At 37.5% G+C, this 15,276-nt stretch overlaps 1 protein-coding gene across 2 annotated transcripts in view; it reads right to left on the minus strand.

Annotated features, from left to right (window-relative positions):
• The window catches only part of fkbp15a (FKBP prolyl isomerase family member 15a), a 16,519-nt gene extending 2,514 nt beyond the window's left edge, over positions 1 to 14,005 (minus strand). Inside the window, exons 1-23 of one of the 2 annotated variants that reach the window (XM_027165397.2) lie at positions 13,818 to 14,005; positions 11,466 to 11,572; positions 11,274 to 11,352; positions 11,096 to 11,165; positions 10,895 to 10,969; positions 10,709 to 10,807; positions 9,371 to 9,520; positions 9,092 to 9,160; positions 8,864 to 9,007; positions 8,611 to 8,738; positions 8,189 to 8,234; positions 7,360 to 7,458; positions 7,036 to 7,215; positions 4,579 to 4,627; positions 3,468 to 3,571; positions 3,161 to 3,259; positions 2,992 to 3,065; positions 2,764 to 2,860; positions 2,246 to 2,417; positions 1,664 to 1,800; positions 1,267 to 1,422; positions 345 to 428; positions 189 to 254 (exon numbers count right to left, since the gene is read on the minus strand). In XM_027165397.2, the coding sequence (XP_027021198.2) occupies positions 189 to 254; positions 345 to 428; positions 1,267 to 1,422; positions 1,664 to 1,800; positions 2,246 to 2,417; positions 2,764 to 2,860; positions 2,992 to 3,065; positions 3,161 to 3,259; positions 3,468 to 3,571; positions 4,579 to 4,627; positions 7,036 to 7,215; positions 7,360 to 7,458; positions 8,189 to 8,234; positions 8,611 to 8,738; positions 8,864 to 9,007; positions 9,092 to 9,160; positions 9,371 to 9,520; positions 10,709 to 10,807; positions 10,895 to 10,969; positions 11,096 to 11,165; positions 11,274 to 11,352; positions 11,466 to 11,572; positions 13,818 to 13,882 (2,349 nt within the window). In that variant the 5' untranslated portion in view covers positions 13,883 to 14,005. Of the gene's footprint in view, positions 1 to 188; positions 255 to 344; positions 429 to 1,266; positions 1,423 to 1,663; positions 1,801 to 2,245; positions 2,418 to 2,763; positions 2,861 to 2,991; positions 3,066 to 3,160; positions 3,260 to 3,467; positions 3,572 to 4,578; positions 4,646 to 7,035; positions 7,216 to 7,359; positions 7,459 to 8,188; positions 8,235 to 8,610; positions 8,739 to 8,863; positions 9,008 to 9,091; positions 9,161 to 9,370; positions 9,521 to 10,708; positions 10,808 to 10,894; positions 10,970 to 11,095; positions 11,166 to 11,273; positions 11,353 to 11,465; positions 11,573 to 13,817 lie in introns of both variants that reach the window. The other variant, XM_027165396.2, reaches the window with a different exon arrangement.
• Between the last annotated feature and the right edge of the window lie 1,271 nt (positions 14,006 to 15,276).

A 15,276-nucleotide genomic window follows, 5' to 3' on the forward strand; every position in this document is an offset into this window, starting at 1 on the left:
CACCACTTGGTCATGTCTAGTATACATGATCTTTCTACTCATGTCTAAAGAGGTGGGATTTTGCATTCTTCTGTGAGGGTTTTTTTTTTTTGCACAACCATGTCCTGCTCATGTCTCAGAATCAGCAAGAAATTACTGCTCTTAGCTGGTCATCGAGCTAAAGGACACACAAACCATGACCACATCACCTGTACAGCCAGCTGGGCCTCAAGTTGCTGTCTTTCTCTCTCCAGGTCCTTCTGTAATTTTGCATTCTACAATTCATAAAGAAAAGAATAATAATAAAGGAAAACATATTGATGTGATGAGCACATCTACCCACAGATGACTTCCTAGCATGGTACCAGTTTTTGTAGCAGAGTATTCACTTCTTCCAGTTTTGAATTCCGTTGCTTCAGTGCTGCATCACACCTCTCCTGACACTCCAGCTGAATAGAAACACACACGCAGTGTAAAACTTTAAAAAATTATTTTACAGCTTATCAAACATCTGTTGTTGCTATAAATGAGCATTTATATTACACTGATTTCTACTACAGCAATTACAAGAAAAAAAATTGATTAGAGCTGAAATAACTGGGTGACTAGATAAATAGTAGAATTAGACTCTTGACCCAATAGCAAGAACATAAAAATGGCCCATTGGGCCAGACACGTCAATGGCGTAGCCTCCTTGGACCCAATGACCTAGATTGAGTGGTATTTGATGTATTTGACACGGTTTACAGATAAGAGGTCCGAGATCATTTTATAGTCTGTAAGTTCGCACTACTTTGTGTACATTAACTTAAACATTATCCAAGAACTAGTCATGTACTAATTCCGACAGGATTCCTTTATGGACTTGCTTGCCAGATGAGGACTTAGACCATATAATTATGAAAGTTAGGTTTAACTAATTGTTTATGAATTATACTTTTAATAAGTGGTGTGGGTCAATAGCAGTGAAATGCTTGTTTAAAGGGACCATGTTTTGTTGTGTGACCATAAAACAACTAATATACATCTTGTATACATATAAACTCCTAAATTAATGCTATTTTGGTAAAGATGGGTAGGAATGTGTGTTTAGTCCACTTAAACTCAAACTGATATCAAAAGAAGTCATTTTTATTAGTAAATTAAAGTTCACTGGTATAAACAGAGGTGAGACAGAGCCAAGTTTAAACCTGCAGTATTGTCATACATTACACACTACAGCCCTTGCTAACTGAAGTACAGTATCCATACCTCTCTATCCACAGGACATAACACTCAACACTGTACCTGTGCTCTGCTGTGTGTTCCAGCCTGTACTCTGGCTCTCCTGAGCTGCTCAAGGAGCTGCTGCTGTTCCTGATCACTGCTGCTACGCTGCTCCTCCAGCTCTAATAGAAAGCGCTCTCGTTCCTGCTGCCACTTCCTCTTCCTGTCTGACAGAAGCTGGTGTACAAGCACACAAACTCTGAACATCATGAAATAGAATTTTGTGATTTTTCATATGATTTCAAAGAACGATGTGCAAAATAATTCCTCTATAAGCACTCAGTTATAAACTGAATTTTCTTCAGTTATTTCAGGATTTTATTTTATTTTTTTAAAATAAAAGACGACCTGCTTTGGCAGGCAATTTTGGATCTGATTTTTTACATATCTATTATCTTTTTTAAACATACCCACTCACCTGGTTAAGGCTCTGGTTCTCTGCACTCAGGTCTTGAATCTCCTCCTCCATGTTGGTCATTGTCCATTCCATCTTTCTGCACTTCTGTTTCTCTTCTCTCCACTGCTGCTGAGACTGTGCAACCTCCTTCTCCAGCTCTGTACATTAGTAAACTTACACTAATTCTAATGCTGAAAATTCTACAACAAAAATAAATCTAACTCAAACGTCTTAGTGGTAATAACTGCATTGTAATAGATTGTAGAGATAGATATTAAGATAAATTGTAACTTAATTTAATTTTTTTCTGTTTCTATGCTTCTGTAAAGCTGCTGAGACTATGTCTATTATTAAAGGCACTATACAAATAAATTGAATTGAATTAGTGAGTAGTATTGATGAGGATCAGATCATTTAGGTTTGTCCAACATATTCTGCACTGATATAAACTAACCCATGATATTACTCTCAAGGCTGCATCAATTCAAGTTTTCAACTAAAACAGATTTATTAAGCTGAACCAAATAATATAACTTATGAAAAAAATCTTATTTAATTACAGTCATTTTAATGAATAAACAGCTGGAAGGCAATGACCTCTACCTTCCACCTTAGACTCCAGAATAGTGATCAGATCACAGCGGCTCTGGCTTTTCTTCAGGACGGCAGTGAGCTCGGCTTGCAGCTCTGTCACCTTCTGCTGGAGACCATCTGCCTCCTGCTGCATCTTACACACACGAGAGGAGAAGACGTCCAACTTTTCAGCCAAACGCACCTGAGAGGAGAAACAACCAGTCAGTAGTTTTTCCTCTTTGGCATTAAAGCGAAGTATCTTGAATTGTTCGGATTACACTGATTTTTTTTTTTTTAGTCCTGTGCCACAATATTCCGTATCTCACACATACTGTGCTGCACTGCAATAAGAATGTGCGTGTCTGTCAGGTTTTGACTGACTATGCGCAATCAATATTTGGACATGTTTTGCTGCACGGAGTAAATAACTTGTTTTAAAATACACTTTGAGTTCATGAACGTTTTCTTTTGTTTAGTATGTATATTTTGTTAGTTAAACACTAGACTGGCAAAGAGCCCCACTGGAGCGAGCCTGTTACTACACACACCTTCTCCTGCTCAGCATGTAGAAGCCTGGCATGATGACTGCTGCTCTGAAGAACGTTATTTGTCTGTTCCAATAGCAAGCTGCTTCTCTCCATACACCTAAATGCATACCCCATATTTAGCCAACACTGCAGCATACTAGGGCTTAATGGAACTTTCTATTTCATAATCAATAAATGTTTTGCTGACTAAAACGCTGATGGTATAAAGGTGGATTTGGGATGACATGCCTCTGGTCAGCAAGCTCTCCTGTTTTACAGTGCTGTTCTTCCACTCTTGAGCCCGTCTCCAGACTGGAATTTTCCTGCAAAACACACACATCCCCACTCACCTGTTAAACAATCATCCCAGTACCACAAACAATTCACCTTGTTGAATGCTTCACAAGGCACAACACACCTGAATAACTCTCTGGATGTTGTGTAGGATCATGGCTGTTTCCAGAGATCCACTGGACAGAGCCAAAGAGCCGATGCCATGTTTATGTAGTTCATCCACCTGGGAGAGAAAAGTTTATGTCCAACAAAATTTTTAGTAAAGTCGTGCATTCAAGTTTGTCTACGTTGCTCTGATGAATAGGAGGCAGTAAAAGGTCTCTTTTCACCCACATGGCATAGATGACTGTAGTTTTATTAATGTAATACTGAAAAACACACAAATTGTTGTAATGTATGCTGCACCCGATACCAAAGAAAACATACAATACCTTAGAAGCCAAGTAGTCCATTTTGTCAGTCACTCTTGCAACAGCTAAGCGGATTTCAGTATTATACTGCCGTGCCTCAGTCATCATGAAGGTGCCGAGGTCGGCTAAATGGAAATGTGCGCAAAATAAATCTACAACTAGTATAGCAGCTCAACTACATTTTTTAACATGATAGAAAGCACAGACATTTACAGTTGCCACTATGCACCACCACCACCACTTCTTTCACCTTTCAAAGATTCTGCATTAACCATTTATTATAGCCATCATTTACACAGGCTCAAAAGTAATTGGACAATTGACTTGTAAGCAGTTTCATGGCCGTGCGTGGCCCGTTTTCTCATTACTTCATAAATTAAGAAAGAAAAAAGGTCTGGTGTTGATTGTGTTGCCCCCGAGTGTTGGACCCAAAGAGGTGGTGATTGAAGTGAAGGAGGCCTTCATTAAGCTGGAAAACAAAACAATAACTCAGTGATAACACAAACATAAAGAGTGTTTAAGTCTACATTTGGTACATTCTTAAAAAGAATGCAGAGTCCAGCTAAACCAAAAGGCCTGGAAGACCATAGCAGACAACTCAAGAGGATGATTGCAGAATTCTTGCCTTTGTTAAAAAATAAAAAAAAATCTAGCCAAGCAAAGAACACTCTAGAGGAGGAAGGTGCATCACGGTCAGGGTATACAAAATCAAGAGACAGCTTCATGAATGTAAATACAGAGACTTTACCTCAGGAGGCAACGCAATCGTAACACTTGAGAACTGAAGTAAAGAACTGGCAAAGCATCTGAAGGAATGAAACTCTGTATTTGGTGAATGGTCCAGACTTCAGGACTTGCAGGATTTGCATCCAAGTATTAAAATGACCCTTATATTTAAAATGATGTTAGTTTGTCCAGTTATTTTTGAGCCTGTGAAAATGGAGGTGATGTGTACAAAATGGCTGTAAATTCTAATTGGTTAATGCAGTAGACTTGTTAAACCCCTTGAATTAAAGATAAATCATTTCAAATCCATGGTGGTGGTATATGGAGGCAAAATTTCCAAAAATTAAAGCAGTGAAGAATGACAATCAAGACAATCAAGATGTATAAAAGGAACCATTTTACTCACGCAGGTAAGCTGTGTGCTGGGGCGGAAAGGATAACGTGAAAGGTTGCAGCTGGGATACAGAATAAGGCTGTTTGTTAAAGGAAAAAAAAAAGTAGCTTTTAAAAATATCCTGACGTCCTTTATCATAAAACCAAAAAAAAAAAAAAGCCTTTTTTTATTTGGTTTTCAGAAACCGTATTTCTTATACTACAAAATATATTGTTATATTTTATACATTAGCATAATGTTATTTAATATTGTCTTTATATCTTTTGGCTTAACCAAGTCACACTCTAATCAGCACTGGTGCTCCTCAGGGATGTCCTCTCACCACTTCTATTCTCCCTCTACACTAATGACTGCACTTCAAGTGACCAAACTGTTAAACTCCTGAAATTTGCCCGGTGTCATCTGTGGAGGCCTTCAAGTTTTTGGGCACTATAATTTCCCCAAGACCTGAAATGGGAGCGCAACATAAACTCCATCATCAAAAAGGCCCAGCAGAGGATGTACTTTCTACATCAATTAAGGAAGTATGGTCTGCCACAGGAGCTGTTGATGCTATTCTACACTGCAGTCATTGAGTCTGTCCTGTTCACATTTATCACCATCTGGTTTGATGCAGCAACAAAACAGGAAAGAAACAGACAGTTAAAACTGCAGAAAAATAATTGGTGCCCCCCCTGCCCACTCCCCAGGACTTGTACGACACAAGAACCAGAAACCGGGCAGAAAAAATCACTACTGTCCCTTCGCACCCTGGACACAACCTCTTTCAGCGCCTTCCTTCTGGCAAGTGCTACAGAACTTTGCTTACTAAAACTGCCAGACACAGGAACAGTTTCTTTCCCCACGCAATCACCCTGATTAACAACTCACCATAATTTTATTCCCTGCTTCATAGCACAAGTACTGCATTATCTGCATTATCATGAACTGTCAGTCATCACATCATCCGTGTATGTTACACACACTACTGCATATTGTACAAAAAGCATATTGCAGAATATTGTTATTTACACTTCCCACACTTTATGTACATAACTGATCAGTCATATAATTATGTATTCATATTTAATACTCAATATCTATTGTATCACATCTGCATTTTCTTGTATAGTCTGTATTATCTTGTATAGTATAGTGTTATACATGTCTGTACTTTTGAGAGTCACAAACAGCTGGAACCAAATTCCTTGTGTGTCAACACACTTGGCCAATAAACCTGATTCTGTTGTCACCTGCCACTGGGTTCATTAGCATCATTAGGATCCTTTTTTTGTGTTTTTTGTTTTGTCAAAAAAAAGTGATTGATGTTTAATGTATTAAATAAGATTAGGTCAGTAGAGAAACATTAGAATTTATCCTTCTACACCACACAGCAACTACTGATCAGCATTTAATTGCTCTATAACTAACTTATTGATATAGTTGAAACCAGAAGTTTACATACACTGAATAAAGACACATTACCCTTTTTTCCCCCCTTTACTATCTGACTAAACCTTTCCAATTTTAGGTCAGTTACTTCTTATTAATTTTAAGAATTTTTTCAGAATTTTGTTCTGGGGTTGAAAAGCACCTTTCACACCAAAGCATGTTCATCTCCAGGACACAGAACCTGTCTCCCTAATGAACGGTATGATTGTTTTACATTTAAATGATGAAAGTTTGATACATTTGAAATACTTACACAGAATTGTTTGAACAGATGAATGTTGCTCCTTGAGGCATCTGGAAATTGTACTAACGGATGAACCAGACTTTGAGGTCTACAATTCTCTTCCTGATACCTTGGCTGATTTCTTTTGATATTCCCATGATGTTGTGTGCCTTAAAATACATCCACTTAACCTATCAGAAGCCATTACATCATCCAGGCTTTGAGATTAGTATGTCTTTAAACAATTTGGTAGTGTATGTAAACTTCTGACTTTGAAGAAAGTTCTCACATTAATATCTCACACAGTTCAAAATTCTCACATTATTCTGGCATTTAGCAAATAAAAAATAATCTTGGTAATCTTAACTGACCTTAAAAGGTAAAGGTTTTGTCTGATTTAATATCATTGGTTGGATGCTTTATTGATCCCAGAGAATCCATATATAAAAATATAGGAATACATATCAGCAGGTTGTATAGGATTAAAAAAATAAATAAATATAGACCTATCCTCAAACTGTTCACGATTGTTGCTAGTGGTTCATAATGAGGAAAGCTAATTTAAAATTGCAATGATTTTTTTTTTACTAGAAAATAGTGGGTTTTTTTGGGGTTTTTTTTTTATTTAGATTCCTATATAACTAAAGAAACAGAGCTAGCCACTCAAAAATAAGCTTTTTTTTAAATATACAGTACACAAAAAAGCTGATTTTAGTAGGGTGACAAATCTTATAATCTAATCATATTTTAATACTTTTCATCTAATAATAGTGACGTTGCATAAGGAAAATGAGTGAGGTAGAGCAACTTCTCACCTGGAACGGTGGATCCGAGTAGACATGCACGTCTTGAGCGGTGATGGTGTTCATAGCCTCTGGGTGTTGGACGGCTGCAGTTTTGGAGGAGACTGCAGATGAAGCCGTTTCTACAGGCAGTGGAGATGAAGCAGCAGCTTGGGCTGATGAACCACATGCTGATGTAGAGTCTCTGCTTTCCTATACAGAGGCAGCAAACTCAGGCTGACATGACAAAACATTATGGGCTCTGGTGTACGAGTGATATCTGAAACATAAACCTGGAATTGATAGTCAATTCTGACAATACGTCTTCATTCTCTACATTTGCATGCTTCCCCTCACCTCTGTCAAGGACTCGCTTGGTGTTGTAAGGTAAGGCAGCGTGGGTTGCCCCATTTTAGCCATGCGGGAGATGAGCTTGGCTTTGTCTGCATGTGGAAGCTGCAGTTTACAAGGAAAAAAAAGAAGGAAGAACTTTAGAATCATGTTGAAAATATTTTAATAAAAGAAAATCTAAAATCTTCATTATTGAGTCATTTTCATACATCAAATACTTCAGTGTACACAGAAAACAGAGCTTTGAATCAATTTACTGAATCTGTATTTAATCATTTTATGAGTGTTTCTATACTGTTGTTCGGCCATTATCATTAGTTCATGTGAAGTCTCCTGGTTAAAGCTGCAGGTTTTTATAGAAATACAGTTCAATGTTTTATATAATATTAAGTCATTGCATGCCCCGTATATCAAGAAGTTGTCTTTGTTTTCTGTAAATGACGACAACTATTTTAAAGTAAAATAAATCCAGTTAATCAAGAGCTTGCCCCTTGGACCGTATTCACGCATGATGCTCAATGGACCAGAGACACAAGTTGGGAGAGAAGAGGAAAAACTCTGTTCACGCAAACCCAAAGTAGTAATCTCTTCGCGCATATATATATATATTTCTCCGCACCATTACAATCATGTTTAATTTATATGGTACAAACCCCAAAACAATCCAAACCCCACAAAAATGTGCATTTATAATTGTATGATTTGAAATATTCATGTACAGAGCAACTTCCCAGGCAGGGATCAGTTAAAAAAAAGTTAAAATGTAAAGCATCTGGTTGTACGCTCACTGTTTTCATTCAACGGAAATTCTTATCAGAACCAAAATCAGACTTACCTTTGGAAGCTCATTTAGACTTGGGCGCTTGATCGGTGCTTGATGTCTAAAAATTGAATTCATTTTAAAACATCATTAAATTGCAGTTAGCTACAGATGGTGTGTGTATGGAATTTGTAAACATATATGTTTTCTACACTGCACTACATGCATTTGAGTGGAGTTGTAAATTTGTCTGATACCACAAAACATTGCATCTTATCTATGAGGGACATGGTAGACATTATCTTTTGTGGAGGACTTGTGCTTCATTCTCTAATTTTACTGCACTAGTTCAAATAATAACCCAGCATAATTACAAAATGTTAAGTTCCTTGTAAATGTTAACTGGGAATTTTGCTAGTTATTGCTGGTGCAGTGGTATACAGTACATAGACATGATTGTGTAGTGTAGGTCAGACTGGGATATGTTTTGCACAAACCCTTGGTCAGAGCTGCCCAAAGCACACTGAAGTGAACTCTCAACGTTTCCATCTAGACCAGGGACTGGCAACTTGTTGCTCTCTGTAGACCCTGAAGCAAGGCAGTCTACATCTCTGCAGAAATTAACCTAAATAATAAGTTGAGTCAGTTACACCAAAGAATAAAAACTACCACTAAGTAGATGTGAGAAAAGCCTACACTGAAATGTGGAGGTCTTATTCAGTGAAGTAGAGAGAAAGAAGGAGCGCCTACCTGATGAACCTCCACAGCAAACACAAGTGTGCTGGAGGGTGGCAGACAGTCTGGATTACCTTTTGACACACAACTCATGCTGGAGGGAACAATTATAAGACGTCGACCTCCTTTCTGCATCCCCAACATCCCCATTTCCCATCCCTACCCAAGACGGAAGAGGAACAGACAAACTGAGCAAATCTGACATGTTCAGTTAAACAAGCCAAGTATGAATGAATGTCTCACCATCAGAGGCGTGTCGGAGCCCAGGCTCACTCGCTGGAGCTCATCTCTGCATGAGCTGGAATCGGATAACTGAAAAACAAAGTCACATGGATCCTGCTGTAACAAATCTCTCTGGAATGGAACAGGACTCACAGCAGAGAAGCAATTATGAGCTGCAGGACTGGCATGACTTCAGAAATAACAAAAGAGACTCCAAAAATTTAGAAAACATTGTGCTCTTAGTCAGAGCATACATGCACGATAACAAATTTTATCCCCCCCCCGAAAGCACACACAAACCTGTCCTATAGCATGATTCTGAAGCAGCCAGCTAGACAAGGCCACATCCACTGTGTCCCCCATACCGACAGTCTGTCCCTTGCCATGGACCAAGTCCTGAGTCAGCAGCGTGTCCCTGCAGGTCTGACTGTTCCACCTGGCCACACACACCTCACACACAAAATGATTTAGACATACATTTATTTATTTATTCATTCATTTATTTATTTATTATTATTTAAAAAAAATAAAAAAATAAAATCCTCAGATAACATGAACTGGATCATTTTAGAAGAGTTTCATTTTGGGAAACAGAAGTGGGAATACACAAGAAGTAATGTTGCTTTAAGTATGGTTCAATCATATGTTTAAAACAAAATCAGTTCAAACTATTTAATACAAATCTTTTTTTTAATGAGATGTTTTTTCAAGACGGCTTAAAAGCACCCGACTGACAAATTTTAGACTCTTCCTGGTATTCGGTATATGGAAATGAAACACAGTGTCTGACACCAGAGAGCATGAAGAACAAAAACAAGTGCTAACTCTCTTCTCCCATTAAAATATAAAAAGTCAGTGGCTTACATACACACACACATATATATATATATACACACACACACACACACACATACACACACACACACACACACATACACACACGTATATATACATATAAAATGATTAAATACAGCTAGCCAATGTGTATTGTGGCAGCTACAAAGTTTTTATCAAAGCTATTACCTACCATGTTGTTCATGTTCCTTGGAGAAAAGAAAAAAACTAATTTACCCAGAATAAGCAAAATGAGTGTTTTGAAGCACAGACTAATGTACTTTATCCTGCAATTACGTTTTCCCCTCAGTCTACACTATGTACAGCAATACAACAGCTTCCACAAAAAAAAAAAAAAAATCTTACTAATCAGAAAAGGACCCTGCTAGAGTCATTACAGAGCAAACAAAAATCAGGAAGTTTCTACCACAAAGACACAATTAGACAAATGACAGTTTTTCTTGCCAAATGACATTTAAATTGATCCTGTAGGGTTTTAGGTAACAAGACTCGTACAACAGAGTTATTAGACAAAAAGAAGCAATGCCAAAATGCCTACACATTTCTCCTTACACCCTCATTCCTATTCTCAACTTATATAATTAGCATGTGTTTGCATATTGTGCCTCTTGTATGTTATGTAAAGAATCAAACATCACGGTATGTGCTGTTAAAGGACCTAATATGGTGTGATGCAGTAGGTCACAGTCCTGAAAGCAGATTATTTTTTAATGTTATTCCTCTTGAGCTTCCACATAGAAGTCTCTTCGCTGAAAGCTTATACAAATAGTTAAGACTGATCACCTCTTTACAGAAATCTATTCTAGCTTCCTCTGAGTCAAACTTCAGAGACCAGCTTTGCCGTTGATCATCATAGAAGGCAGTGTAGTTACCCGGCTGGACCTGTGGAATGAAATGAAATTATTGTGCACGTTGTTGATGCTACTGGAAAATACACAAGCAGTGAATAAAAGGCAAAGATCAACTTGCCGTGAAAACAAATCCATGGTGGATTCGCGCTGTAGTGATTTGTTTCTGTTGACTGCCATACAGCAAGATTTTATACTGTGAGGAAAGAGCAAGAGACCAGGCCATGAATTAAGCATACAGGTGAACACTTATCACATATTTGTTGGTGTATTAGATGTAATCTGGCTTGAGCAGTCGTTGTCTTGCCCATTATCCTCTCACCTCTTTGTTCGCATGGTTTCCCAGGATGGCCGCGCCCAACTTGCCGTGTGTCACATATTGTCCGTTCACACTGAAAAATCACTTTGTTACAATTTTATTATGACCAGATGCGAGAATAATTCAGCTGTTTCATATCATACAGTCAAACAATCACTATTTTATTGTCAAATTTACTTACAATCGAAATGTATGGACAGCAACAGCCAGTAAGACAGCTGGAGCTGGTGGAGGAGGTGCTCGTTTCTGAAGTGGTGGACCTAAAATGGTGGAAACCACATTTGACCACATGTGTTCGTCCATTAAATACTACATAAATGCTACAAGTATTCTTTGGGGGGAAAAATATATTGAAATGTGCTATCAGGTGTACCAAGAGCGGAGGGGACTTTTTTGGGCTGCTTGGGGGCAGTGAACTTGAAAGTTTCATTTCCTTCAGACTCCGTTTGGCACAGACCAAAGAGAGCGGCCAGCTTTGCCCTATGAATGAACACACACACAGTCACTTATACATCTTAAGAGTAAAGGAGAAAACTTGTTCCATCCATGAAGCAGTTCATTAAAACAATACATGGTGTTCAGCATCACCTCCAAACACCACATCTGTCACGTCATATTAAAGTGATTACCACAAGCCAGAATTTCAAACACTTCCTCAAACTAAAAAAATGGAATAGACTTAAAACTTATGGGCAGATGTTGAAGATTATCAGGGTGCACAAATCACTACCTTGGGTGCAACAAACAGCATATTTTGTGTGTCTGACTCAACAATCAGACAAAGAAAACAACTTGGTATGCTAGCTAGCCATAAGTTTTACATGAGTAAAGTGAACCTATTCAGTTAGGACTCTGGAAAAAGCAGACCACGAGTCTGAGCAACAGACAGGGGTTTGACGGAGTCCAGGCAATGCTCTCAGAAGGTCTAATGGATTTCCACATGTTCGAGTTAAAATGAAAAACATTGGAGAAAATTGGAAAACTGGAAGTTATAGTCACACCAAAATAACTCAGCAGAACTGGAAGAGCACTCAACAAGCAAAACTAGATTAACAAAGACATAACACCAACTATCTACTAAATCTAAAAATCACTAAAAATCACTTCAGTCACGCTGCCAGCTTTTGTAGTCCTTTCTGTAAAACTTTCCGTAATATTCTTTACGCGCATCGTTCTGATTCAGAAGAATTTCCTTCTCCGGAGGATAAGAGTTTAGTGTACTGACCCCTGCACCTCCCTCCACAGATAGTCAGTGTCCCATATAGTCGACATGAGCACTAGGGTTCAGTCACTGCTTAATAGGGAAGCAGGTTCCAGAAGATAAACAGCTTTTCTCTCACTTCAGTCCATCTTGTGTGATTTGTCAATGTGGATCACAGCTAGTGAATCAGCTTACCCTGTAACAACTATCATGTGAGAGAAATTACAGCACAGTCTTGTGCTTTGAGGTAATCTGTGCTCTACCCATCACATGGACTCTCTTTGTTTGGGCTGACAAGACAAGGACATCAGGAAAAGTATTAATCATGAAGGCAGAATAAAATGGAAGAAACTACAGGAAACCCAGGGGGAAAATGCATAAAGCTGGACTTGTGTCAATGTTTGAGAATACAAACGGTCACTGTATGCCAGGTCAGTCGATCACTGTATGCCAGGTCAGTCATTTATCATGTATTTTGCATGATGAGGCTTTCCTTTATTACTCTTAGACATGAAGAGACATACAAAGGCATTTCATCTTCAAACATGGACTCAGATATACATCATGGATAGATATCAATCTATGAAATAAGCACAGCAGGATTAATGGTCACGTTAACATGAAATTGAAGCTTTGGAAACTGATCTGTTTATAGAGATGAGGAGGTGAGAAGATGGAAACAGGGCAACAGGTCAATGAAACTTTAAACAAAACTAAACAGAAAATTAAAAACAAATGGAAGTGGATTTAAGTGTAATAATACAACCTTGGTATAATTTAAGATCAATCTAAAGTTTTCACATCAGTCCCTTTACATGTCCTCTACACTTTTCTCTCTTTATACTCATCCCGAAGCATACAGAAATTGTACCAGCTCATGAAGATTTTGTACCTTCACTGAGATGAGGGCAACTCTGAGAGAATTCTGAGGCATCTAGAGACTTACCAGCTCCAGTTGGACTCCATGTGGTCTTTTGCATCAATACAACATTTATCAGACTGTATGTTTATAAATCACACCCTCCAGTGTCACCCATATGAGGATGAGGTTCCCCTTTGAGTCTGGTTCCTCTCAAGGTTTCTTCCTTCACCATTCAAGGGAGTTTTCCTTGCAGCAGATTTGCTCATTGGGGATAAATACAAACATATATATATATATATATATATATATATATATATACATATATATACATATATGTATATATATATATATATATATATATAATATTAATCTTGAATTGTTGTATTATATTAATCTTTATTATTCTTTATAATAACCTTTTGTTCTATGTTTATGTTCTGTAAAGCTGCTTTGGAACAATGTCAATTGTAAAAAGCGCCATTGAAATATTTTTTTTAATTGAATTTGAATTCAATTTTAATTGAATAGATGTTAATTAATGCTTGGTATTGAGTGATGCTTTATTAATTCTGGCCAAAACACCCTGAACATGCAGTGAGCAATGTCCTAAAATCTAAGCACCTTTACTTTACTGTCCATGGGGGGAAATCTTACACTCTTACCCGCTTTTAGGAGCCAGAAACTCTCCGTCATGGTAATCAGGAAAAATATCATTCATCTCTTTCATCCTGAACACACAGAGAGAGAGACAACAAAGCACGCGATCGCCCCTAAAATCCACCGCGCGCGAGAAAACGCCTGCTTTCGACGCAGGTGTTCGGTGACGTCACGCTGTCACGCGCAGGTAAACAATTAGCAATTAGGAAAGTCGTCTATGAATGTTTTTTCTTTTAATTAGGTATTTTAAGTGGAAAACTTCATGTTCTTTTTAATTGCCATTCCGTTTGCGGGATCAACACTTGGCCCTGTTGACACACCCATAGACAAAATATGTTTTCATTTAAAAAAAGTGATGATGATAATAATAATAATAATAATAATAATAATAATAATAATAATAATAATAATAATAATCACAAACTTTTTGCTTATTTTCAAAACGATTATGCCTCCATGTGTCATTATATCCTGCTTACAATCGTGGGGATGTGGTGTTTTAATGTGTTGGACTACTGAATGGAAGGTCCCAGGTCCACCAAAGGTGCCACTGTTGGGCCCCTGTACAAGGCCCTTAACCCCTCAGTTGTATAAAGTGAATTAAAAATGTAAGTCACTCTGGATAAAGGTGTCAGAAATGTGTCAGAAATCTTTGATGTAGAATGTTTACAGGAATCTGTTGATACACAAAGCAAAGGTAGTTTTACGTAAGCTTGTCAATCACATCCTCAATTATGTTCTTTAAATTTGATTGGTAGATATCTAAAAAAGATATCAGTGCAAGCTATTTGATTTGTAGATCACATAGAGACACTTTGGACTTTTTTGGCACTGAAAACAAAATGGACAAAATGGACATATAGATGCTAAGATGCTAAATACTAATTCAAGATGCAGGTTTGTTTACTATTTAAACATTTGTATGTTATATTGTATTTGTTGCTTCCCCCATTGATATGTTTATATTGTTTACATTGTCAATGTATATGAACTAATACTGCTAATTATATACCTACAAATTCTAATTCTGAATCAAAATGACTAAAATAATACAGTAAATCTACCAGATAAAGGTCAGTGAATGAAGACAAAAGTTAGAACAATGAGTAGCACTGAGCAAGAGCAGCAGTCAATCAGGATCATTTTCCCATGAAACATTGACTTTCTTTTTTACTGAATAATGTAACCACAGGCCAGACAACCTGTAGTTGCACTGTTGAAAGTGGTTGTGGATCATGTCATTACTGGTGGAAGACAGTATCAATCAGCAAACCAATAAATGCCTTATGAAAGACTAAGATTATGAAAAAAAAAATGCACTGGCTACGGTATCAATCGGTATTATAGTAACACACAAGTTATGCATGAAAAGCATATTGTATTGTAACTCAAATTACTGTTACCGTTATCGTATCATTGTATAACAAAGTTCTATTTGAGTTAGAGCCAATTACTACAAGACAC

Source organism: Tachysurus fulvidraco, chromosome 26, assembly GCF_022655615.1.
Source record: "Tachysurus fulvidraco isolate hzauxx_2018 chromosome 26, HZAU_PFXX_2.0, whole genome shotgun sequence".
Lineage (NCBI taxonomy): Eukaryota > Metazoa > Chordata > Actinopteri > Siluriformes > Bagridae > Tachysurus > Tachysurus fulvidraco.